A 21,410-nucleotide genomic window follows, 5' to 3' on the forward strand; every position below is an offset into this window, starting at 1 on the left:
TTACAACAATTTGTATGGCTTACGAACACAGAATCAAACGAATAAAGATACAACAAGAAACGGAAACGGAAACGGAACAAGAAAAGCAAAAGGAACACAAACAACCGAAAACAGAAAACATAAATCAAAGGAAAACTAAAACAATTGTCAATGTCTGAATACGGAAAGAAAAGGTTTACTTACTGGCACTCTTCGGAAGTATGTTTACTCTCGTCCGTACAATAAAAAAACTTTCCATTGAACAATTGTACACCAATAACAGAAAATATAAATTGAAACAATATGTACACGATTAGAATGTTAACAACATTTTTTAATGAATTCACGACGCAATCGAAGACGGCTTTCAATTTTGGAACACGTTTAATTGTCTTCAATGGACGCAGGACGCGCAGCACCCGAAGCGATTTGATAGTGGACAAATTTTGTCCAGCGCTGCTACCGCTCATATCGAAACCGAAACTAACAGCAGCGCATATAACGACCACAGCATCCATAATATTCCAGAATTCTCTTAAATAGCTGCCAGGATGTAGGATGACACCCAAGTCTACAATTTTCAGCAACATTTCTATCGTGAATACGCCGGTAAATGCATAATCAAAGTAATTTAAGATCTTATTTCGCCTCGAGTTCTCACGAACGGGATCTTCGGCTGCTAATGCTATTGATGACATTGATATGACGACCATTATGAAGAAATCAAAATATGGTAAATTAACCACCCAATGGGCGCCACGTCGTATGCTGTATATACATATATATATATAGACAGACAGATATATATATAGGTCATTTGATTGATTGTTGTACCAATAGGTGGTTGGGTTGGTTTTTTTTGTTGGTTTTGAATTTTTGTTTCGATTGATTTTGATTTTCCAATAAATAGATAAATGCCATGGAGAGTTCAGATTAAGTTTTTTGTTTTTGTTTTGGTTTATCGTTTACAATTGCAAGATTCGATTAATTCGTTTATTACATTTGTTATTCAATTTTTATATAGATATCAATTTTTGTTTGTTTTTTTTTTTTTGGGATTTTCGATTGCGTTTTGCGTTTTTGTTTAGTCAACCGTTTTATTTAATTGAAGTTGTTTTTTTTTTTGTTTTCCAATTGTTATTTAATCGGGTTTTATTTGCAGTAATTATAAATTTTGTTTTGTCGTTGTCATTGTTATAGTTGTAGTTGTAGTAGTTTTGTTGTTGTAGTTGTGTTGTAAAAGTTACAGTTGAAGATGATGATGAGGTTCATAAGATGAATTGCAGTTGCTCGTGATGAAGGTGATTGAGTTGAAGGTATAGAGGATACAAATGAAGTATTCGTCGATATTTGTGGTGCAAATATTTACAAATATATATAATCATATATATATATATATAAATTGGATCAGTTTAGTTTAGTTCAATTCATTTAATTTGATTTGATTCGATTTGATTTGTTTCATTGTAGTGTGCAACAGAAAATTGTAACGAATCCAAAAGAAAAAGTAAAAGAAAAAGAAGTGAAAGAAGTTAGTACATTTGGCATTATCATTGGCTAAAAAGAAGTTTATCGGTTATTAAGACAATTAGTGGATCATATATACAAGTGTTCTACGATTTAACCTTCATTTACGAACCTATGCGAGACTTACGCAACTGAAATCAAAGACAATATTTATTCGTATCCCTGCCTAGCCAACTGACGCCACGCCGTGGAGCTCTTCCGTTCCCCTGAAACTCAGCAGCTGCAGTTGACAATTTATCTACAACTCTGAATATATTTTTGATGGATTACACTGCATGTTAAATTGAATTCATATATTTTTGCTGTCAAGCCAGACTTCGGTAGGGTTATGAGTTCTCGACTCACGGACTGACTCAAGCTGACTGAAGCGTAGTCTGAGCATATATTTAAGATATTACATTCTACAGTAGGTCGCTTTTGATATAATGGGATTATATCATTTGGAAATATATAGCTTAACTCTTCTACTTCAAATATTCTTTAACTTAATCAACGTTAAATTGACCGGGCAACGCCGGACAGCACCCCGCCACCCTGGCACCCTGTAATTAGATAGCATATCAGATTGGATGTATATATGGGAATAATATTTACGGATTTGTTGGTGATAATATGAACATTGAGGAATACGGCAACATTGGCTTTGGCCCTTCGGTGACTTCTTCCTCCTCCTTTTTCTCTTCCTCCTTCTTTTTGCCTTTGCCTTTGCTGGTGACTACGGCCCCATCGCCGTTCTCCAGATGGACACCGTCGCCTTGGAGGGCTTCCATTTCTTTTTCTAGTTCTTGGAGCTGTTTCTCTTTATCTTCTTCGACTTGTTCCTCTTCGGCTGCTGTCAGTTCTTGAGCATTCGCCAAATTATCGACGGCGATAGCCAAGAACACATTTAAAAGCGTATAATTACCGAAGAGTACCAAAACGATAAAGTATCTGTTGGAAAAGAAACACGAATGGATTAGTGCGATCTACTGCAAATCGATGCGAACACAGCTAAAAGTATGTTGGATAATGCTCGATGTAAAGCCCAAACTCTATTCTGTATCTTGCATCCGGGTAAGTGTTGGTGGTCAATAATTTTGTGAGCAATCCATAATTGTGTGAATGCTATTCGTATCAAATGAGTTTCAAATGGGTTTCAACGGATCACAGCTACAAGTAAGTGGAATATATCCCCACACAAGTGCGAGTACAGTCGATAATACCAGGAGCAGTAACTGATCTCAACAGAATACCGAAGTTAATTGTTAATCATGTCTAATATATGTGAGCAAAATGTAGCGGATATATTGCAGTTAGTGTTCAACGGTTATAATACTTAAGCAATTGTGCCGTTAGGCCAACAATTAATCCAAAAGATAGCATGGCTGAAAGAAATGAATGATAGATAGAGTTAAGCAAGGGCGATATCAATGAAGTTAGCACATCTAAATAAATACACTTACGTTATACGTCGATTGCGAGCGAGTACGCAGAGAGACTGCATCAACTAGGGAAAACCCGGATGGACTTGGCTTGCAGAATTTCAGAATTTCAGAATCGAACTAAACTAAATTCTTCAAGCTCTAAAGTCCAATCTTTTCACATCTATATATATGTGCATATATATATTGTGAAACCAAAACTCCAACGTTCCGGATCTTTATGGTAGATTGCACACATTAATGGTTCGACGTTCAATGAATACCAACTACATTACCCCGCCCCTTCCAATCTCATATATACATTAAAAAAACAACAACAAAAATATACTTGTAATAAAATAAAAATTTTCCAATTTTCAAATCAAGCTAAAAACTTAATTAAAAAAATATTGCCCCGCTTTCTAGCAGACTTCCTTAAACTATTGATAAAGCCAGAAGATGTATACTCGGTTCACATAGTAAAACAGCAAAATTAAATCTAGATTTTGGTGATAAGAATTGTACATACATAAACAAAACAGAATTGAATTTATAAATGAAAATGGATTTCATGGCAGCTCTCTCACTTTACTTCACAGCTATACGCCATTGGCCATTCGGTAAACACACAAAAAGTGGACGCTGGCCTCACTCAGTCTTTGCACAGGCTGCAGCCATACAATTCTCAAATGGTTACAGCTCAGTAAGAAGACGACGAAGCAGCAGTCGAACCGGAAGGTCCTTGAATCAGCTATACAGACAAGCTGTTCACGATTTGTGTGTTGAACCTTGGTAGCTTTTTGATTAGAAACGCAAGAGCTCAAGCCTTACAAAGTAAAAGGTATGAATTAATTATAACAAGTTTTCGTAATTGATTCAATGATACATAAGATAAATACAGAAGATAAACAAAATACTGTGAGCCGAATATAGCATAGTCGGTCATACCGACTGTAAGAACTTTATTTGATTCTACATTACGATGGTTCTTAGCAATACTATAATAATATATGTAATGTCAATGAATTTATCAGATATCGACAGAACGAAAAGATTTATAAATATTCGTGTTAACTTACATAGAGTAAATCATTCCTTTCTTTGCACCACCTTGCGATATAATACCCTGATACATAACTTCATTCCAATCTTCGCCGGTTAGGATTTGGAACACTGTTAGGAGTGCTATGGGAAATGTGTTAAAATTTGTTTCGGGCGTGCCTCCTGGCAAATTGAATTGCCCACCAAACAGTTGCATGCCAAGCAATGCAAATATCAGTATGAACAAGAAGAGCAGGAACAACAATGAGATGATGGATCTCATCGAATTCAGCAATGATATAACTAGATTACGTAAGGATGACCAATATTTGGTCACTTTGAAGATGCGCAACAGCCGGAGGGCACGCAACACAGACAGACCGAACGAGCCGCCCTTAACTTCAGACCAGATCACCTCGAATATCGAACCACTAATGACGACACAATCAAAACGATTGAACGACGACTCGAAGTAAATGCGTGGCCCCAGTGCATACATCTTGATAAACATTTCGGACATGAACAGGCCCAGGAAGATAAATTCCGCATAGTCTGCAATGAAAGTTCGCATTACATCATCGTAAATCCCCAGCAACAGCTCGAGACCCTTAGCAATTACTTACACAGAAATTCCGTGAGAAATGTTGGCTGGCCATAGTGTTCGACAGCGACGCAAACAGTGTTGAGAAAGACGAGCACTATTACGAACCAATAGAACCATTGCGTCTTGACTGTATGTCGTATCCAGAAACGAAATCTTTTCTCGGCTCGCCAAAATCCTGTACAGCTGCCTTGGGGTTTTGAACGGGTTTTCAGGTAACCTGTCAAAGGACATTGGCGTATGATCAGTAAGGCTGCATGATGAATGAACTTATCTATATGTATACAGTCTTATGCCTAAGTGTTTCGATTATTGCCACACATAGATATATTGTGTATCCTGCATATGAGTACGTTGTGATATAATCGTGGTAGTTGTTGTTGCTGTTGTTGTTGGTACTAGTTAGTATATACAAACTCGATATCTATACGCTGAACAAGATGTAACTACAAGCACAGTAATCTACGAGTATGATTACACACATACATGAAATGTTCGATTTCCAATACTATTTTTATAGTTCTGAATTTACAGAGACTCGATTAACCGCTGCTTGAGACAAGCCTTTAAATGTCAATTTCTGTGACAGCTGTAGACTTATTGAGCGAGTATTATGCGTCTGTATTAAAGTATATATATATCTATCTATGAAAGCATGTATCAAGCCAACTCCAGCCTGAATGTCGGTTGCCTTCTAGTCTGGCATTGTAAACATGAGATTCATTCATTAAAATACTTTCAGTAAATATCCAAATGATATAGTTAATTTATCTTCCTTTACGACATTCCTTTTCTATAGAACTATGCATTACTATTCTATATTTCAGCAAATATCTCTAGTTTGTCCCATCAGAACATTATTTTGTGTTTAGGCTATAATTTAATTACTTTTCATATTTCCATTTTGCTTTAAATCACCAAGAGCAAAGGATATTTTAGTGCATATATAGTTAAGATCATTTAAGGTTACTATTATGTTGCTTATATGTGAAAAGTTGACTGTCCCAAGTTATCACTCATACGAATAAAGAAAACCAAAATGAAAAAAAAAAGAAAGATGTGACTCTGAGAAGTACTCGAGTCAATATATTAATATATACCATAAATTCATTAAGAAATAGGAAAATAAGATATTTTGGTGTTTTTTGTAGGCATATCCCTCTGAAATGCTTTTGACCTTGATGCTGGAAATAGCTAAATTAGAACAGTTTTCAATGTATTTGCATCGCAGAACATCTGGCGGGCTTCAACAGTACATTCCCGACTAATAGTTGCTAGATGATAATATATCTTATACATGGGTTTGGGGCCTCAGCGTTGTTAAGGTGCCTTGGGTAGTTTAGCTATAAATGAGAAGTGCAACTGAATTGCATTGTCGCTTATAGGACGATAAATACATATACGTACGCACAACCATTAGAGACTATGAGCCTAGCATAGATGATATCGATATGAGAGATATGCACAACATCCCCGACATGGGCATAGAGTTAGTACAATGTGTGTATGTACATACAGTTACTGATACATTGAAAATGCTCAATACATTTATATGGCTACCGTATGCATGTTGTGAGAATGATGTTGAGTTGTATAGGAATCAAGTTATTGATCGAATTGTGGTGGTTTACTTACACATTTTCAATATAGATTTCAATATAGAATTTCGTTTTGTTCAAATTCATAAATTCAAATTAAGAAAAAATGAAAAATGTAAATTAATTCGATTTAAAACATATGTTTCAAACACAATAACTTAATTAAGCTTTTTAGATAAATTCACGCAGCTCGAACTCAACTTAAAGCGAAGCCCACATCAAACACGAAATCTTCTGAATCTCAGAATCACTCACAGAAATTATGATCTACGTTTTCAGTATAACAATATTTGTACATGAAAAAAGAGTCCACAGAACTTAAGCCTGGTTAAGTATTAAGCCACAAAATATTCTGTTGTATCTACATCCCACATAAGCATCCCCAATAAGATTTTGATAAAAATATTTTTTAATATTAATTATAACTAAATCATTTATATATATATATATATATCTTAACAGATCAAATCGGACCAGAATAACATAACGCTCACAAAAGAAAAATTGTACATAAACATTTGTCTAGTTTGTGTTACCAAATCTATTTGTATTTGACCCAAGAGAGAAATGAGCTGTTTCATAATATTTATGATGCAGCTAAAAAAGAAAAACTTTCTATACGCATTGCAATGCATAAATTCTGATATATTTTTGCATTGAGAATAAACACAATCAGAAATTTCATATTTATATCCTATTAAAAGTTATACCTACTTCTCATTGCTGAGAACGTAGCACAACGTAGAAGAAAACCTGATCCATAAACATTATATATGTACTCCATATATATATTCCGAAGGGAGTGGAACATAGGAAAAGCTTTGTAAGATTTTGCAGATGAATCCTCTAATCTGTAAAGTTTAAGGTTTCTTTAACCGGGTATTATGCTTTCGGATTCGCCTGAATTCTTAATTGAATTTTAATAACCATTTTAATTAGAAATTGTGCAGTGACTGAAATATATTTGTGAAAAGATCAGCTATTGCTAGCAATTGTTAGCCACGTTATCAGTGGGCAAAAGAGCATAGTAGACCTAAGTAGATTGTTTCAAAAATTCTTTTCACTCGAAAAACATAAAAATATATAAGTTTCTGTTATGTTTTGAGTAGGTCTTACGATCTGTGCTATTCTTACCGTCATCGCCATAGTCCTCCTCAGCCTCTTCTTCTTCAGTATCAGTTGATTTAGACTTTCCTAAGCTTTTCAGCTTTTTTCGCTTAGCTGCATTTCGCCTGCGAGCTACAACGAGACAAGGCAATATATAGATAATCACATTACATAGAATTACATAGCTGAGATGTCAACAAACCTTCCATAATATGCATTTTCTCCTCCTCGGTTGTTCGTTCTTCGGCTAATATAACCTCCTCTGTAAGTATATTTGAACGATAAACGGATTGTCAAATGTTCATGGCATGCTCAAAAAAAACGATTTGCGACTGAGTTTTTCATCTTTTTTTAACAAGCAGGATTAACGTATTTATGTTACTATGAACTGGTGATTCTCGAGTACATGTATAGCATGAAGCTTACATTTTATTTAGTTACTTGTGTATATAGGTGTACTTGTGTTGGAAGCAAGTGTGAAGTATAACTAAGTGTGGTGGTGTCTGTAAATCAGTTTGTTGTTTGAGCTCTTTAGATTGGTATTTTATATAAGGGAACTAGCAAAAGTGTCTTAAGTGCATTTTTGTATTAACTATGAAAGCAAGTCGAAAAGCTTTTGTGTCCATCACTCCCGACTTTCAGACACCCGGACGGAAGGCACTGCTCAATGTGCTCAGAAGCAACTCTTAGGTGGCTAAGCCCTTGTAACAAATTTATTTTTTCCAGAATCGAATAATTCAACTGACAAATAAAAATTGTTTATATACATATCGATACTTATCGACTTCCAGCTCTAGATAATATCAGCTTGGCAACACAGTATTTGTCTTGACTAAGAGAGAATCAAAGGTACCAAATGTTAAAATTCAATTTAAATATTTATAAGAGCGAAAGGAGCAACATCTTTTCAGCTTGCGGCTGCTCGTACGGTCTCAGATTTCTTTTATTTACAAAGAGTATTTACAGAGAGTTTTTCTTTTGCGTCTCTTTCTTTTTGAGAATAATTGATAACAATCGAGATTTCAAGCCTATGAAGATTAATTTATAATTTAGATAAGTCCATCCATTGCCCCAAGCATTACAAAACAATCTTTTTCAGTTAGAGCAGATTTAGATGTAATGTTAAGAGCATATGTTATTCAATAGTCAAATAAACTGAGCATAATTAGAAAATCCGCTGTATAATGTGTCCCTGTAGTGTTCAGGGTATTTGCTAGTCGGGCACTTCCGCCTAAAGCCGCCTTACGTGGTTTCTTTTCGACTTGCTTTTATTTATAACATTTAATAGTTTGTATATTTAAAGGTATGAGTGTATGTGTATGCATTGGTGTATGTTAGGCAGAAGGAATTGAATTATATATATAGAGAGATAGAGAGAGAGATATATATTTTATATAGATTACAAAAGAAAGGGGTAAATACTATACCAGCTTTACAAATCCATTCAACATAGCCGTTTAATTCTCTTTCTAGTTGCTGCTGCCTTCTAAGTTTAAGAAATTCTTGTCTATTTTCTACTTTTTCTCGTTCTTTTGCGAATTCACTACAAAAAATAATTAAATAGAATATGATAAACCGAAAACAGGAACGATCCAATGAACAAATATGATATATTGCATTACAAAAAAACAATTTTCACATTTTGTTACCTTTCGAGATATTTGTTTGTATATAAGTAGTGTAAGTATTATTCAAATAAAAACAAATACATATATATATATATTATATGTATTGAATGTGATGTAAACATGATGAAAACAAACAGAAGAAGAGTCAAAGTGGAAATGAAGATAGAAGAAGTAAGTTTGGTAGCATACTGTGCAAAACTCTTTAGCAGTTTCAAAATAATACCCAAGACAACAGTTGAGTATGTGAATGCCATTGTGGAGTGGGTCCATAGCAGACATACATCTTGCGGTAGCCTGCATACATATATGCTTTAATGTTAGTGTCATCGAAAAGAACAAAAAAACAACAATATGACGCAGATCCTTTTCGAGCTAGCCAGAGTACAGCATGAGGTACGCGTCGAGTAGATATATCTATCTATATATAGTCTATGTGTGTGTGTGAAAACTTGAACAGTCTGAACTTGTTTCTCTAACCATAGCACAGCAGCATATCGTCGATATTGTTAAATACGGGATCGTTTATATTATTTAATGCTAGTAGACGATAACAATAATTGCAAATGGCATAACAAACTGGTGTGGAAGTACCTTGTATGATTGTAGAGTAAATATATGTATATATTGAAGTTGGGATTAAACTAGATATATAGTTATATAGGTAGTTAGTTAGGTAGTTAGTTAGTTAAATGGGGATTAACGTATGTTTGTATTAGCTAGGTTTGCATAGAATTAAGTAATTAACATATGTAGCATGTAATACGAACTGGGTTCTGTTCTATATAAGTTTGTATATGGGGACTTTTGGGTGGTAGGACCAAACAGCATTTCGTATAACAGTTTTATTGCATTATCTCAATTAGCAGCAGATTTATATATATATAAAGTATATAGTATATGTTGTTGTAACTAGTTGACAAGAGCAAAAGATGATGTTGTTGCCGAAGGAATTAGTTTGCTTGCGGTTTTATTTTGTTTTAAGAATATCATAGGTAACTATCGTATTAATTTGTTAACACATTGTTATTGTTATTGTTATTGTTATTGTATTTGTATTTGCCTAGTTTTTATTTAAGTTATTTTTGTTGTTCGTATATATATGTATATATGTAAATATATATATGTAGAGATATATACGTTGAGGGGTTGGTTAGTAACGTTTCTAAGTTGAAGGAGGTACAGGTTGGGCAAATCTCTTGTTGAGATTCGAATAGTCTAAGGATATGACAGATTTGGCCAATTTGTGATTGTACGAATAGTTATGGCATTTGGCTAAATTGCAATTTAAAAACCTGCTTGCGTTATCCAATCAAGATATGAGACCATTGCTGTTTGAAACATAGCACGAAAACGGCATTTCTGAAACTCCATGCGACGCTCGACGCGGTTTCTCTCGTTTGAAAACTCTCTGAATTTTCCAAACAAACAAAAGCATTTCATTAAAAACGAAAACAAAAATTCGAAACAATAAAGAAGAAATACAAATTATATATGTATATATATCAATAAATCAAATGTGAAATCAAGTAAGTTATTATCATTAGACGTATGCAGTTCAATGTGTGTTGAAACATTCTTAGTTACATCAAATATTTTGCCACAATATTTTTTGAATATGCTCGAACGAGCTCATCCGGCAGCTCTTATATCTATGTACAGTGTGCGGTTATCGACTACATTTGTACAACTATGAAGTATTTTGTACATTATACACAACTTTGACATTGAGACGAGAGCATTTTGAAAATGGATTCTGTTCGAATTGGAGTAATTCGCTTCTAACTGCAGAAGCACAAAGTTTCACTTCACACAGGAATTCTTTAAATTATCTTTATACATACATATATTTTGAAATCAGATATCAAATCAAAAACTCAAACGAAAACTGTGGCAGAAGACTGTGTGTTGTGTATCGAGGGTTAGGTTTCAGGACCAACTTACCCACTCAAGACACCAAGAACTAAGTTGAGCATAAAAAATGAGCCTATAACTATAAGAGGCACGAAATATATCCAATTAAATGATGAACCTAATGCGTCGTTGGTCTGTAAAAAATAAAAAAAAAACGATAAGAATATATATCGAAATCTTCTATATGCAATTGTGATCTTACCCAATATAGTATTGACGTCCAGCCCTCCATGGTAATACATTGGAATACCGTCAGCATGGCGAAGCCAATATTATCAAAGCTTGTTATGCCTGAATTTGGTCCATCCCATTTCTCCAGACACATACTTGTCGTAATATTACACACATAGGAACCTCCCGCTTTCTCTGTGGTGTTATCAGTGTTGCAGGGTGTCTCCGATTCACCTTCCTTCACTAGTTTGTCTGATCGAGTGGGGAACGAAAACGAAATATGTTATTTTCGCAATTCGATGGAAATAAATGGGGCAAAAGTGATGATTATACTTGGATCTTCTAAGCTATAACAAGTCTTATGCAGTGCGCCCGAATAAAACTCGAGTCCAATGATTGCAAATATTACGATTGCAAACAACACCAAGAGTCCGATTTGCAGTAAAGGTGCCATCGCCTTGATTATAGATTTTAAAACTACTTGTAAACCTATGGATTATTAGTGATCGTCGTTCCAAAGGCGCATGATCACGGATGTCGCAGACGCAGAGTTGGGAAGAACACGAATTGAATTAGTCAATTTGATTAAAACAAAACGAATCAAAATACATTTTCTCAAGAGATTACTGCTGTAGCACATACATGCATATATATTCACATATATGTATGTATGAGAGCTCTAATAACTACAATAAAAACATGTATATTTCATGTATACATAATACATTTTTCTATGCAAAAAGTTAACATTATTTGCGCATGCAAAAAAAAAAGAATTTTTATTACTATTTGCTTTTATTTTTTTATTATTTTTTTTTATATCTAATACCATACGCTAAGCCGTATCGTAAGTTATATATATATATATTTATGTTTTTGTTAACAATTATGAAAGTAAAAAGAACAAAATGTATGACTACTCACTAGGAATTCCAGACACTAATTTTAAGGGCCGTAGCACACGAATGGCTCTAAGTGTTCTTAGATCTACCTCGGGCCCCATTTGTGGGTACTGTGTCATGAATCTGTTAGCAGACGTTAAGCGATCAAAGCGAGCATTTCATTAGCAATATTCCAATGAATCAATTAAAGAGGGATCGGAAGTGGGAGTGGGAGTGGCAGTTGGGAAGGGGACAGGAGAAGGGACATTGTTATCAAATTGACATTAAATTGTGCTACGATAACTAATTAACATAAACAACGTTAAACATAGCATAAATTAAAATAAAATTTATATAACATATATATAATAGTAAAATCAAGTATAATGCTTTGACTCGCTCATATACATCAATATATACATACATATAGATATATATATATCGTATATATACATAAATACATTCATGTATTTTAACAAATGCTAAAATGTATTTTATTATAGAAATATTTTTAAATTTTCTTTTCTACAAATTAATTTGTTTATACAAGATTTATATATTAAAATGATCAATAAATAAAAAATAGTAGCTCCAATTGGTTCTACTAGAAAAGGAAATAAACAATATTTCGTATATGAAAATATCTTAACTTTTTCATATAGGAAACTCTAGCGGCGATTTGAAGAAGGAATCAACTGAACTGAATCAACATATATAAAGAAATATTTCTATGTAAAAGTAATATATAATTTATTTGTAACTTTATATAAATATAATTAATAAAATAAGCATTTTTTAATGTTTTTAGTTCTTAATATTCGCTAAATTTTAACGTATAAATAATATATTAGTCACATCTATGTATGCGAATCCTATATCTAAAATAATAAATATTTAATGTCTTTCTAAATTTAATCTAGTGCCCACTTTGTATGTACCCACTTACTAAGATTACCTCTTTAATTAGCACAATTTTCTTATCAGCTAATTTGTATTAAGTAATCGAATGCTACTTGATAGATCTCTTTAAGCTTTGTTTCAGTACATTCGTATCTCCTCCATCGATAAATAGAAAACTTATACACAGAGTTTACAGATATCTATTTTATAATATTACAAATTTACCAATAGTTATTTTTATTAACCTGAAACACGTAATACTATATATACGGACTGTAAGACGTACATTGTTCGTTTATCATTCCGTTAATTAAGTAGAAATAGTTTGATATATGTATTAAGAGTATATTAACAAAAAAAGATATTACGATAGTACACAGGCCAACAAAATTGAGTCTAAATTTAGAAGCCAATAATGAGACTATGCCTTTTTCAATGGTTTCTTAACGTGCCCGAATTCTAAGCGGACTTGAGTAATTCTATATTTTTGATATAAATTTTGCGGTTGTGTATCGTCTAGATAAAAGACATGATAAAATGTATTTAAATATTATCTTAAACATTGATTTGTGTGCTTGAAAATATCTTTCAAAAAATCTTTGCTCCTAATCTGGAAAGAGTTACCAAATGCGAGGCAACTGGCAACAATCAAGATTGTTGGAAAACTAATATTTAATCTTTCAAACACCAAAAAAGTTTTACTTGAGTTTAACTTAATTTTTGATCTCACTGTATTTCATAAAAGATTGAGCAGAACAACAACAATCTTGGTTACGAAATCTGGCTAGCCTGTGTATTAGAGATCTTCACTCTAAGCCCTAACGGCTCTGTTAATTAAAAAAAGAATATTAAGAACTTCATATGAAAATGAATAATTAAGACTCTAACATTGAACTAAAACTATATAATATATATATCTATATATATATACAATTCTTAATTGTTGCTTATTATGAAAAAGGCAATGTTTCCGAGTCCAGTCAGTGAATGAAATGAAGAAGAAATACTTCAGAAATACTTCGTCGACCCAGCAGAATTTTGATCAATAGATTAAAGATATGTACAAAAATGAGAATTTGAATTCGAATTATGCAGTACAGTGTATACGTATATTGAAGTCATTGAAAGTACTATATTTAGCGCTCTTCGAATGTAGGAAGCCGAAAATTTGAAATATGTAGTATAGTGTAGAATTACATTGAAACCGTTTTAATTATATTCTCTATTTGGTGTTCGTCAACCAAGTACACTTTTGATCACTTGATTGAACAAATTTAGGAAAATGAGAATTTGAATTATGTAGTACAGTGTATGCGGCGAAACTCCGCTCAGCATCGGCACCACTGGGCAATCGCTTAGAAACTCGGGTAACTTAACTAAGCAGTCAACAATTCTATCCAATTTGCTATCTAAGCTATAAACCAATGAAACACACATTTTCCATTACCCATAATAAAGTAGAGCCCTGGAGCTTCTAATAACTCTAAGTGCTCCAGGGAACCAATATGTGTTATATATATATATGAATAGATAACATTTAAAATAAAATATTTGGTCATTTGTTTTTTGACTAGCTCCTAAATTATCTATAGCTCTAATTGAATGTACATGAGAACTAACTGCATTAAATGACAGATATAAAACTTAACTGGCCTAAGGAATCGTTATTTGATTGTTATATTAAATCTATATATTCGGCAGCTAAAGTGTCTCTTACTTGGTATTCGGGATACAAGTTTCAGCGGCCGTAAAACACGAAACGAACGCAACATGCGTAGGTCAACATCAATATTGGCCTCGGCAAATATCGTCATGGCGCTGTTCGGCATTGGAGTTGCCATATAAAAGTCGGTATATACATATATATGTGTGAACAACAAATTAATTAACTAGCCATCAAGCTGCACATTTCAAATGGGTCAAACTACAGCAAAGATGCTACTTTTCTTAACTTATAGAGATAGCTCTTAATATGCCCGACATATTCATTTGCGTGGCAGAATGCTCTCCGAAAGTTCTTAATGCTTGCTTTTTCTTAAATTACTCTTAAAAATATTCAAATTATTTATAATAAACTATACATTTTTGATTTACTTTCGAATAAGATTTAAGATCCTTTCAAAATTAAAAATAAAAACCACTTAAAACCGCCCAGTTTTATAATGGATTCTGTAGATCCTGGCATTTCAAGCTATTTAATATCCATAAATATATCGACTTTATCCACGTTGCGCGTTTTGAAATGTTTTTTTGATTTGATTTTAATAATTATTAAAGAGCAACTGAATAAATACATTTGAAACAATAATTAACAATAAGAAATAATAATTGCATTTGATTTGGCCACAATTGATAATGGCCAGAACCAGTAATTATTTAAGAGATATATGGTTCTGTTTTGCTGTTGCTGCTTAGCAATTAAAATACATATTTACCCCGTCACTACAACGAAAAAATCCATGATGTTCCAAATATTCCTGAGATAGGAGTGTTTATGCAGAACAAGCCCTAAGGCAAGGATCTTGAGCGATGCTTCTACACAGAAAATGCATAAAAAATAGGCCTCCGTTTTTTCCTAAACAAAGATTAAAAAACAATATATGTATATATTCGGAATTATAGGAGAATTTATTTGAATTTCAGAATCGAATGTTATTTTATATAATATATATTATAAAATATAATATATGTATATCATATATATAATATATATCATATACATCATATTATCTGCTACTTTATTAGTTATATTTCGTATTTTTTAATTGGTATTTATATATTTCGGTTTGTTATATTTTTTTTTCGTTTTAATTTAATTGTTGTATATTGATTATGAGTGAATAAACTAATTATAATAAATAAATCATAATAAAATATTTTTTAAGAAATTTTGAGCAAAATGTATTTTTCTTCCTTTATAAGTATTAATGGATCTTAATTTTAATATTATTAAAATAACGTAAAATAGTTTTTTAATATCTAAAATTTTTTAAGCTTTATAAGGAATACTTTAAAAGTATCATAAATGTAGGTCGAGTAACGTTTAATCAATAATAATATTTATTATTATTTTGAATTTTAGCAGAGGAATACACAAATGAAGTAATATATATAGTTAACATAGGAATTCAGAGAATTAATGATATGTATAAATAAAATACATATTATTACGATGATGACTACGGCTATTATAATTTTGATTAATATTATTGTTATTATTATTATTTAGTGTTTTTGTTTTGTATTATATTATTTACGTAACGAAATTACAGAGACATTTCTTACCAATTTTTGAGCCAATACTGTCTTGTCGCCCTCTGGCAAATGCTCTTCTAATGCCAACACAACACAGTTGGCTATGATTGTCAATAACACAGCGTACTCAAAGGGCGGCCATTCAATGATGAATCGTGTGTACTTTCTAATTGGGTTATCCTCGGTTAGGATAAACAATGACGTCGGACCACCACCTGGTGGGTTTTCCTCTTTTTTCGGGCCACCCATTCTATCAGCTAAGCGATGGGCTCCCTTTCGACCCAAGTGCCCCCCGCCTAAGGAGTCCTGTTGATGCCCTGCTAGCACTGCTTCCTGAGCTGCTTCCAACCTACAATTTAACACATTTATAAGTCATTCAATATATATATATATGTATATAAATATATATATATATATTTATGTCATATATATATATATATAAGATAAAAACAATTAAGGAATGAAGTTGCATTCGATCTTTCACAGATCTCTAGGGACACTAGAGAACATTGCCTTAAATACTATAATATATATTGTCGGCTGATGATACATACCGTCACTATATCCAATTTTTGATACTTTTGTAACGACCGCTCGGCCATAATTATATTACACAAGATGAACAACAATACGCATTTGTCGGATGTGACACGCCGTCCGCATGGCACAAATGTGGCAACCGGACATTTAGTTGGGTAGCCAAAGGCTGCACAATAATTTCGCAATGGCCGGTTTGGTTGTCCGTTATATATATATATACATATACATATACATATACATATACATATATATTTATATATATATATATATATAAATGTATATATATATATATATATGTATGTATATATATATATATACACGTGTGTATGTATGTGTGTACTTATGTATGTATGTACGTATATGTAATAATATCAAGGCGCATTTCACTCGTCAGCTTTTTGGTCACAATATTCTCTTCCTGTTTCTCTTTCTTCACTTTTCTTTTTCTTTTTTTATTTACTTATTGCTTTTTGCTTTCAACTTGTTTTTACTATTATTATTTGTAATATTTTATATCATCGCACGAAATGCTAATTTGCAGGGAGACACATAAAATGGATTGAATTTTTTCAAATGAAATTGGATTTCATTAACTTTTGTTCACAGATATTAGACCGGTTTTGGTTTTTTAATCACATTGCTCTGATTATTTGTGCTTAGCTATTTATTTATCCCTTTTGTTATTGAAGAACAGCTCACTCGGACTAATGAGTATGTCACGCTGCAAGATGGTTTTGTTTTTGTTCGGGTCAATTCAGTTCATGACCTATCGAAATACACACACCAAACATATGCAGGCTTGCCTACATACATACATACATACCTACATATGTATATGCACGTTTGCATGCATTCGTATATATGCAGGCATATATGTATGTCATTTGACACATGAACAGACTGCAAAAATACACGCATGTGAGTGGCTTTGTATTATGTATACATGTATGTGTGAGTCCAAGCACAGTTAAAAATAACATGAAATCAATTCATAATAAGAAAACATTTCACTTTTTGTTTTGTGGTTCACTGTATAATTTTGTATGTACGTAAATAAAGTTTGAGGCATCAGTATAACATTTTATTACTGGAGCACGATATGAATGAAAAGTTAGGGGATGAAACGTTCGGCACTTGCATACCCATACACAAGCACGCCAACAGACACACGAACGGACACAGACATACGTACATACATACGTAAGTGTGGTCATGAAAAAGTTCAACACGCTGTGGTGAGTTGGGTGGAATGGTAAATAACAGAAAAAAAATTCTGTGACTGCGCTGCTACTGCGAGCATGAAGGAAGAGCTTGGATAAGCAGCGGCGCCTTGGACAACGATGAATTCTATAATTAACACTTTTTAATATACCCATATATACATATATATGCTGAGAACATGAATATAAAAACGAATATGCCTTCAAATTTCCAATAATTGTCGCCATATAGAGAATTTACTATTGCATCCAATAAGGTATGCGTGTGTAAGCAATCTTTGTACTATGTAAATTAAAAATTTAAATATATACAAAGAGGAAGAAGAAGAAACTATTAACTGATGTGTACATGGTATTTGTCGAAGTGGCAAATTAGTGATAAATTGAGATACTTTCTATATCAAATACCAGCGCTGAAAAGTAGACTTTACTTTTCTCTCTGTTGTTTGAAGTCTTCATGTTTGAAGTATTTCTGGTAACTGGAATAGAGCGCAAAACTTAACAGTTCCTAACGCAAGTTTCTGAAAATTGTCAGGCAAATAATTGGCTTGGAATTATCCATATATTAAGTGTACGACTAAAAATAGCTAATTCGTTGTGCTATGCTGGCTACGAAATACCAAATAAATGTCATTTAGTGACGTCATCGTGTTATCTACTTTTTTGTGTGTTTCCTTTTCTCTGGAAGACAAACGAGAAAACATGAAATGGCAAAAACAGAACAGAGAGAACAACTTAAGCCTACAAAACAAAATAAACACAAACAACTGCTCCTGCAACCATGTACATAAATACATACAGGCATAAATACATACATACATACATACATACATACATATATAGCACGCATGCACAAGTACATATTTATATGCATGTGGGCAGTGTATATATATATATATATACACACACGCATACAAACATATGCATGTAAAAACGTAACGGTGCCAATTTGCGCTTTCGCGTTTCGCTTTGATGCAAAATCGCTGGAAAAAGTATTTAACATTTTGGCAAGCGCAGCCTTGTTGTCTAGTGTAAATGCATATATAATAACATTCCTACTCATGCCAGAAAAAGCTATTGAATTTTGTTTTCATTTAACGCGCTTCTGCACATCTATGTATGTATGCATGTACGTAAACATATGTATGTACGTATGCATGTGTGTATGTTTGGATGTGCGTGTATTTGTATGGCTATACAAATCCCATTAGCACAGAAAATACAATTTTCATTCTCGAGGCTATTCAAAAAACAACAAAAATTAGCCTTAACTCTTTTGCTTCTTCTTCTTCTTCTTAGCATATTGACATTTGTATGTATGAGTGAACATGTACTACATATGTATATAAATAGGTTATAGCCATTTTAGAGACAAGCACTTATACATGTAATAAATGTAAATAATTTGATGCTGCTGCTTGTGTTCTGCTTTTGCTGGTGCTAAATACAATTCATTCACCTTGCGACGCATACGCGTCACAACATAAAACCGCTGTAATCGAACCAGAAACCGAAACAGAAACAAAAATTCACTTGGCGTTGTCAAAAACTGTCGCTGACGCTGGCTCTGACGCCGTTACCACCCACGCAACATTCCACCCGTTGTGCTACCAACCCGCTGACCCAGTCCCAAGCTCAATTTACCCACACACACAGACGCACAGGCAGGCTGGCACGCACGCACACATGGAAATGCGCGCACATACTGTCGCATTCACAGCCGCATTTGTAACTGGATGTATGTATGTATATGCATACATAAATATGTGGGCATATATATAGATATATATATACGAATATATGCACGTCAAGTGCGTATATTGAGGCTATTTAACTGTAAATGTTAGCGACAACTCAACAATTACAGCAACTGAGCGACACCAACGAACGATGCGCGACAAACATTGTTGAAGATGTACGGCAAAGGCAAAGGCGACGGCAACGGCAACGGCAACGGCAACGGCAACGGCTACGGCTACGGCTATTCGGAATAGCAGGTGCTGTGCTTGTGCTTGTGTTTGGGTTTATATGTGAGTGTATGTGTGCGTGTGTGTATGGATGCGGTTGTGAACTGTTTAATGGGCGGCGAGCGAATATTATTAATGCATGATTTTCTTTGGATTCACTTCTCCGTCGATTTCACTTCAATTACATATACATATACATATACATATTCATATATACATAGGTATATTTCATGGCTTCCATTTCAATTTCAATTTCGCAATTATTCGGTTGAACTTTTTCTAACTTTATATTCACCACTCGACCCGATTTTTTTTTTTTTTTTTTTTTTTTTTTGACTACATGCCACCACGAAAAGTCGAGTTTTTCAGCCCCAATTAAAATAAATGGCCAAAATGCTTGTTTTATGAATTTATCTTGCACTTTAAATGCGGCTGTAGACGTTATCTAGGCTCGATTTTCGTTTACAAAAAATAAAAAACAAAAACCGCTATGTTTTCCGGACCAGTTACCGACTTTGTCTCACCAGTTGGACGAAAAAACTTAACAAACGCAAGTCGATGAAGACTTTGTATTACACTTTACACATTACACACACACACTACAACTACACGCACAGCCAGCTAACCAAACAGTCCTGCGCTTTGGATCGAACATAAAAAAAAGCTTCACACGGAACTTGCAGGCACTGCCGCCGCAAATAAACTGCACATCACTTGATGTAACCAAGACGCTGTCTTCGTTGCGGCGTGCGACCAAAAGAGATGCATATATGAGCCGTTACTATAGCTGTGCGTTCTTTCCCGAGAGCAATGCTCAATAGTGCCTGTTCTATTGCTCATATGGCATTGACGTGAGCTTTAAGCTTTCGCATGATGCTTTCATCCACCATTCGTGCAATTCGGCGCACAGTTTTAGGGTCTCTCTAAACGCCATACGATTCACCAAAAAAGGAAACACAAAAAAACAAAGCATGTTGACAGCTGGCAAGCAATTATGCTCGCTAGTCGCTTATCGATTTACTCAACTAACTTTCGGCCAGGGCTGCTGATGCTAAGGCGCCATCTATTGGCAAAACTTGCAAGCTACAGATTCAGTTAAGTGGCGCGTTTTGGCCATTTGCCAAAAACCAAAAGCAAAACTTAACAAATGTACAGTACAAACTCATATAAATGGGTCGACCATCTGACTCAGATGAAGAAACAACACAACTTTGTCATGTATTAGAATTTGTGAATTTGAAATCTGCGCATAGTGAAGAGTGTAACAATTACTTTATGTAATGGAAGTCTACAAAGGGGAGGTTTACACTTAATCCGCTTGATCTAGTTCCAAAACTATAGAAGATATAGTTTTATTCGATTTGCCACGTACAAACATAACTATACGATTCTTAACTTGACGTAAGGCTGCTCCTCCAATAGCAAAATATTATTTCTAAAATTCAAATTTTTTACTGAGATTTCAAATATTTTTCGAAAAATCAAATTGATTTTAACTAACCGCTTAGACTAAAACTTGGTTCCGAAAGCTTTCGATTCTTATTTTAACATTTGAATTTATTATTTTGGGTTGCTTTTTGCACAGATTCGAATAGTTTTCATACGATTTTGTAATAATTTTTGGAAAAGTTTAAATCCCTGGAACGTTCAAGTTTTGTTCAATTAGATTAGAATTGAAATCCAA

At 33.6% G+C, this 21,410-nt stretch overlaps 1 protein-coding gene and 1 long non-coding RNA gene across 17 annotated transcripts in view; both read right to left on the minus strand.

Annotated features, from left to right (window-relative positions):
• Positions 1–21,410, minus strand: part of LOC111592349 (voltage-dependent calcium channel type A subunit alpha-1) — a 60,378-nt gene that overhangs the window by 38,064 nt on the left and 904 nt on the right. For 8 of the 16 annotated variants that reach the window (XM_030225926.1, XM_030225916.1, XM_030225930.1 and 5 more), the window contains exons 4-16: positions 16,030–16,348; positions 15,180–15,319; positions 11,888–11,988; positions 11,297–11,452; positions 10,995–11,215; positions 10,823–10,926; positions 8,681–8,796; positions 7,456–7,515; positions 7,281–7,385; positions 4,571–4,768; positions 3,986–4,499; positions 2,101–2,436; positions 184–747 (exon numbers count right to left, since the gene is read on the minus strand). In XM_030225926.1, coding sequence (XP_030081786.1) covers positions 184–747; positions 2,101–2,436; positions 3,986–4,499; positions 4,571–4,768; positions 7,281–7,385; positions 7,456–7,515; positions 8,681–8,796; positions 10,823–10,926; positions 10,995–11,215; positions 11,297–11,452; positions 11,888–11,988; positions 15,180–15,319; positions 16,030–16,348 — 2,934 coding nt within the window. Of the gene's footprint in view, positions 1–183; positions 748–2,100; positions 2,437–3,985; positions 4,500–4,570; positions 4,769–7,280; positions 7,386–7,455; positions 7,516–8,680; positions 8,797–10,173; positions 10,290–10,822; positions 10,927–10,994; positions 11,216–11,296; positions 11,453–11,887; positions 11,989–14,461; positions 14,563–15,179; positions 15,320–16,029; positions 16,349–21,410 lie in introns of all 16 variants that reach the window. The other 8 variants (XM_030225927.1, XM_030225924.1, XM_030225922.1 and 5 more) reach the window with 3 other exon arrangements.
• LOC111592351 lies at positions 17,049–20,653 on the minus strand. Its single transcript, XR_002750935.2, has 3 exons — positions 20,251–20,653; positions 17,176–17,260; positions 17,049–17,069 (listed from the first exon to the last, which is right to left on the minus strand). It is a non-coding gene; the product is annotated as an uncharacterized LOC111592351 (long non-coding RNA).

This window comes from Drosophila hydei, unplaced genomic scaffold (assembly GCF_003285905.1).
Source record: "Drosophila hydei strain 15085-1641.00,03,60 unplaced genomic scaffold, DhydRS2 tig00008150-arrow-arrow-pilon, whole genome shotgun sequence".
NCBI lineage: Eukaryota > Metazoa > Arthropoda > Insecta > Diptera > Drosophilidae > Drosophila > Drosophila hydei.